The sequence below is a fragment of the Corvus brachyrhynchos genome, unplaced genomic scaffold (assembly GCF_000691975.1).
Source record: "Corvus brachyrhynchos isolate BGI_N302 unplaced genomic scaffold, ASM69197v1 scaffold114, whole genome shotgun sequence".
In the NCBI taxonomy this organism is placed as follows: Eukaryota; Metazoa; Chordata; class Aves; order Passeriformes; family Corvidae; genus Corvus; species Corvus brachyrhynchos.
In genome coordinates, this window is record NW_008238337.1 from 7860488 (window position 1) to 7865040 (window position 4553).

General features: G+C 57.6%; 1 protein-coding gene across 1 annotated transcript in view; it reads right to left on the reverse strand.

Annotated features, from left to right (window-relative positions):
• The window catches only part of TBX1 (T-box 1), an 8039-nt gene extending 4458 nt beyond the window's left edge, over window positions 1-3581 (reverse strand). The window contains exons 1-5 of the mRNA XM_017734737.1: window positions 3546-3581; window positions 2133-2246; window positions 1936-2047; window positions 1313-1578; window positions 14-179 (exon numbers count right to left, since the gene is read on the reverse strand). Coding sequence (XP_017590226.1) covers window positions 14-179; window positions 1313-1578; window positions 1936-2047; window positions 2133-2246; window positions 3546-3581 — 694 coding nt within the window. The remainder of the gene's footprint in view (window positions 1-13; window positions 180-1312; window positions 1579-1935; window positions 2048-2132; window positions 2247-3545) is intronic.
• Between the last annotated feature and the right edge of the window lie 972 nt (window positions 3582-4553).

Here is a 4553-nt window from a genome sequence, read left to right on the forward strand (position 1 = left end):
ACGGCCGCAGTACCCGGGCCCCGCAGAACCCGGGCCGGGACAGATGCCCCGGCCCACCGAGGGAGAAACACTGCCTCTCCATCGCTCCCGCTTCCTATGGCCACGAGAGAAACGAGCTCTTTCCCGCAGCCAGAATTGCTGCGAAGGGGATATAGTATTTTATCAGGTCGGCGATGGAACTGTCGTGAGAGAAATCTGCAGGATGGAGGAAATTTATAGCTACCAGTGTAGATTTGGGAGAGAAGCCACAAAAGCTCCCCCTTCCTCTAAGAAAAAACGGTGAAAGAGAGCCCTCTATACAGTAATATTCTGGCTTTAAGTGAAGAGTGGAAAGTTGTGTGTAGATTAATAGCAGGTTCAGAATTTAGCAATCTTGTTTCATTCTTTCAAAGTACATATTCAACAGTAACATTTAAAACAGAGAAACCAATCTTCTATACACGTGTTTACTTTAAAAGCCAGTGTTTGCACAGGGGGAATTAGACACCATTGGACTTGAGCAGAAACATTACTTTTTAAAGATATACTCAATTGGATGTTATATATCCTACTTCCCTTGACAAGCAAACATTTCTAGGACGCCCTGAGAATTTGGATATCTGTCTAAATATTTATATATCGGACCCTGCGATTCCTATGCGGGCTGTCTGCTCGGCGTCCTGATCTGAAGCTAAATACATAATGCGCCTTTCACTGTCTTAAAATTAAAGGGGTTCCAAACCAGACTGCATCGCTGCCTTGTGAGTCGGCAGTTTCCAAGGCCTTCCTACACTGCCGCTGGAAACAATGGCAGAATTTTGTGGCTTGGGTGGCTGGTGCCTTTGCAGAGCACAAAACCCACTCTCTTCTCCCAAGCACCTAGCAAGCTCCCCAGCGGGCACGGCACAGCTTCGGCACATGCGCTGAGAGGCTACAGCACTCCAGGAGCACCGAAGGGATTTTTGTTAAGCGGCAAAGAGTGTTTGCCGGTGGAGACGTGTAGCAGTACGACAAGGAGAGCTTTTCTGGGCGGGAAAAGGAAGCTCCTGCCCTGTGCCCTGTGGAAACCTGCCCTTCTGCCCATGCCGGTCTGGCCCCGGCTGCCAGCAGGCCTGGTGCGAAGGCTGAGGGGGGCCCTGCGGTCCGTGCAGCCGCTCCTGGCCCCAGACTGCTTGCAAGGGTGCGAATGAGACCCCAGGTCAGCTGCATCCCGCATCCCCTCCCTGTGTCGCACCAACAGGTGTCACGCCCAGAGGACAGGAGCAGGGGGTGGGCAGAGACCCACCAGCCCCTACGGCTCCGAGAACCGCGGAACAGGCTAGGTATTTGTTACTTGCCGGTATCGCTTGTCATCCACCGGGACGAAATCCATGAGGAGCATGTAGTCAGCCATAGGGTCCATCCCGAATATCTTCACCTGGAAGGTGGGGAACATGCGCCTGGCACAGAGAGGAGAGAGAGAAGTGCTAAGCTGAGGAGCAGCAGGGAGCCCCGAGGGGCCGGCGCGGGTCTCTTCCCCTGCAGCTGCTCCAATACCCGCCCGGTTGTGATGGTAAGTCCCCTCGCAGAAACCACCGGCCGGAGGAACAGGCAGATACGCTTAAGCTGCGTGGGGAGAGCGGCTACCGTGTTCCCCAGCCCTCGGCAGCATCCCGAAAGGCGAGCCGGGGCGGTCCTGCCTCTCCCGCCGGCCCCAGGACCCTTCGTTTCAGACACACGAAATGCCCCATCGCAGTGGAAGAAAGAGGCCAAGGGGAAAAAGAGCATCCTCGGCCTTTGCTATGGGGAGATCAAGTGAAAAGAACTTTCCCCATCATTTCAGCAAGGCAAGTCCCTGGTCTGCGGACCCGCACTCAAGCCTCGGGAGTCTCGGGCAGCCCGTGGGGGTCACATCTAAAAACTCCTGCGAACGACACGTGGTGACCAAGTTCCCACTTGTGCAGCTTCTGTACCCACCAAACTGCACCCGTTTGAAAGCAGTGGCTGCAGCAGCAGCGTGGCCCCTTAGGGCCAGCGGGAGACCTCTCCCAGCCCGGAGGGGCAAACGTTCGCCCTCGGCGGGCAAGGGCTAGAGGGCAACGGGGATCTCCCCGAAAGCCCCGTCCCGGATCCACTTCATTGCAAGAGCCCGGTCGGGTTCCCGGTCCCCGCACCTTTGCGGGACGAAAGCAGAGCGGAAAGGAGCCCAGGGCTCCCGGGTAGGGCAGGTCAGCCCCCGCGGCTGTTCCCCCCGGTTCTTCTCTGCGCAGGCCCCCGGGGACCCAAAGCTAAGCCGAAACGCGGATCCCACGCTCAGGGAGGGCACGATTCCTTCAAGGGGCTGCAGGACAAATGCGATCGGTGGTGGGCTAAGGGAAGAGGCCGGGACGGCCCACCCGTCCTTCCCTCCTGCATCTGCACACACCGGGACCAGGGCCTGGCCCGCGGCTCCCCGGGGGGACACGCCGAAGACGTGTCCTGGCGTCGAGGCTCGTTATGGCTTCGTTTTGTTTTACAGAATAATAAACCAAGGGAGTGACGGTGGGCAATATTTTGGGAAGCGGCTTTGCAGCCATTGAAAAACCAAAGTCCCAACCTCCCCCGAACAAACAGCCCCATCAAACCCGGACACAGAGAGTCCCCCCGGCTCGTTCTCGGGGAGTACTGCCGGACTGCTATTATGGGCCGCTGCCCCCCTCTGAGGGGCGATGGGGCAGCGCGCCTCTGGCTCCGCAGCTCTTCCAGATCGGGCCCAGCACTGCCGGGCTGCATAGGGATCGGGCGGCTGCGTCTCCCTCTCTGTAAGGCTTTAGCAAACTCTGGAGGACGTTTTCAGTCGCTCCCTCTGTTATTACTATTTTTAAACGTGTAAAAGCCCCCATTAGCTCCAATTCCGGTGTTTCTTGTTTTAAAACTTAGTTTTAAAACAAACAACCTGAGATGATAAGACCCATCTAGACAAACAGCAGGGCCAGCCCAGAGGCGCTGGGGGAGAACAGGCTTTGCAGCGCCTTCCCCGAGCCTTTTCTTGCTGGTTTTACCCCGTTTTCTCCTGTTTTTACTCGCCTGTCTGGAGATTCGACGGTGTCATAAAGTAAACGAAGAAAAAGGTGGGGGCAAAGCCCCCGATTCGATTCGAGTTGGTTAATTTTCGAAACTTTTTGAAGTGGGATATTTGCAATTTTTTCCCTCTTCTTGGAGAGCTAAGAAAGCCAGATCGAAGAACTCCTGTTTTCAGAGAGCCTCCGCCTGGAGCCTGAACGACCTTTTCCGCTAAGGAAAGCAACGCCGAGCCCGGCGCCGGGCTCAGGGGCCGCGGCCGGAGACAGCGGGCTGTGCCACCCGGCGCGGGGGCAGGCACCGTCTGAGGGAAATCCCGCCCGGGTCCCGCAACGCAGCGCCGGCTTCTTTTGCACCGGGCACCACGGTGATTGTTTTATTTTAGGAAATTGCTAATTAAAAAAAAAAAAATTAAAAAGGCAACTGCGTACATGTAAGCATGTTTCATTTTTTTGAACTTTCGGGACCCTCAAAATCGCTGACGGGAGAGCGGGAGCGCACGGTCGCGGTCACAGCTCTTGCCAGACCGTTCGGAGCGGAGTCCGACCCTCTCCCCCGGCCATCCCGCCGCAGTCAGCCCCGGGGCGAACTGAGAGCAAGCAACGGGGGATTCCTTAATTTGTTTGTTTTTCTTTTCTCCCCCCCGCCAGATCGCTTTAAACCAAGGCAAGAGTCAGAGCCTGGACAATTCGCAGCTCTGCGAGGAGCCTGGCGGGGAAAAGCTTCGCAGCTCTGCCTGTGCCGCCGCGGCCGCGGCTCTTCCCGAGGATCTCCATTAAATGCAGTAACTAACAACTGTAATTGGGACTCCTCTTCCCCCCATATGTTTTGCTCGTTTCTAACGCGATCTCATTTGCCGCTTTCTTTGTTCCCTGGCCAGGAGCGGGTTCCTGGCCCGGGACCCGCGTCGCGGGGGCCGGAGCAGAGCCGAGAGCAGCCGGGTTCAGCCGGGCTCGTTACTCGATAATCGGGAAATGCAACAGCCCTGGAACACGCTTCAAGGTGCAGAATTAGGGTCTGTTCTCGACTCCGCCGGAAAGAAAAGATCTGCCCGTGCTAAGAATGTATTTAGCAGGTTTTGCACAGTTTGCGTGTTCGTTTTTTCCTTCCCCCGTGTCGTTGCTGTCTGCCCCGGGAGCACACACTGTCCTCCGTAAACACGGATCGAAGTCCCGTGTGGGGTCACAGCCGAAGGCGCCCGGAGGAGCACAGCGCCCTTTCCAGCGGGAGTGAAACCCAGTGCCCTGCCTGCCGCCCTCCGCACGCCTTCGCCGTCAGCCCGCAGCAGCCGCGCATTCTTCCGCAGTATCGAGGCCTTCGGGCCGCAAGAGCTCGCAGATTTCGCCCCAGGAGAAGGCAAGGATCAAATGACGGTGACCGCTGGGCCCGACCGCTCCGCGACTCGCCCTTGGGCAGCTTCAATTTCCCCCCAAACTGCTAATTCAACCGCTCGCGGCCGGATCCTCCCGCCCCAACTAGCCTGGGCGCCCAGGTCCGGAGGGAGCGGCTGGGGGGGCGGGGCGGGCCGGGGGCGC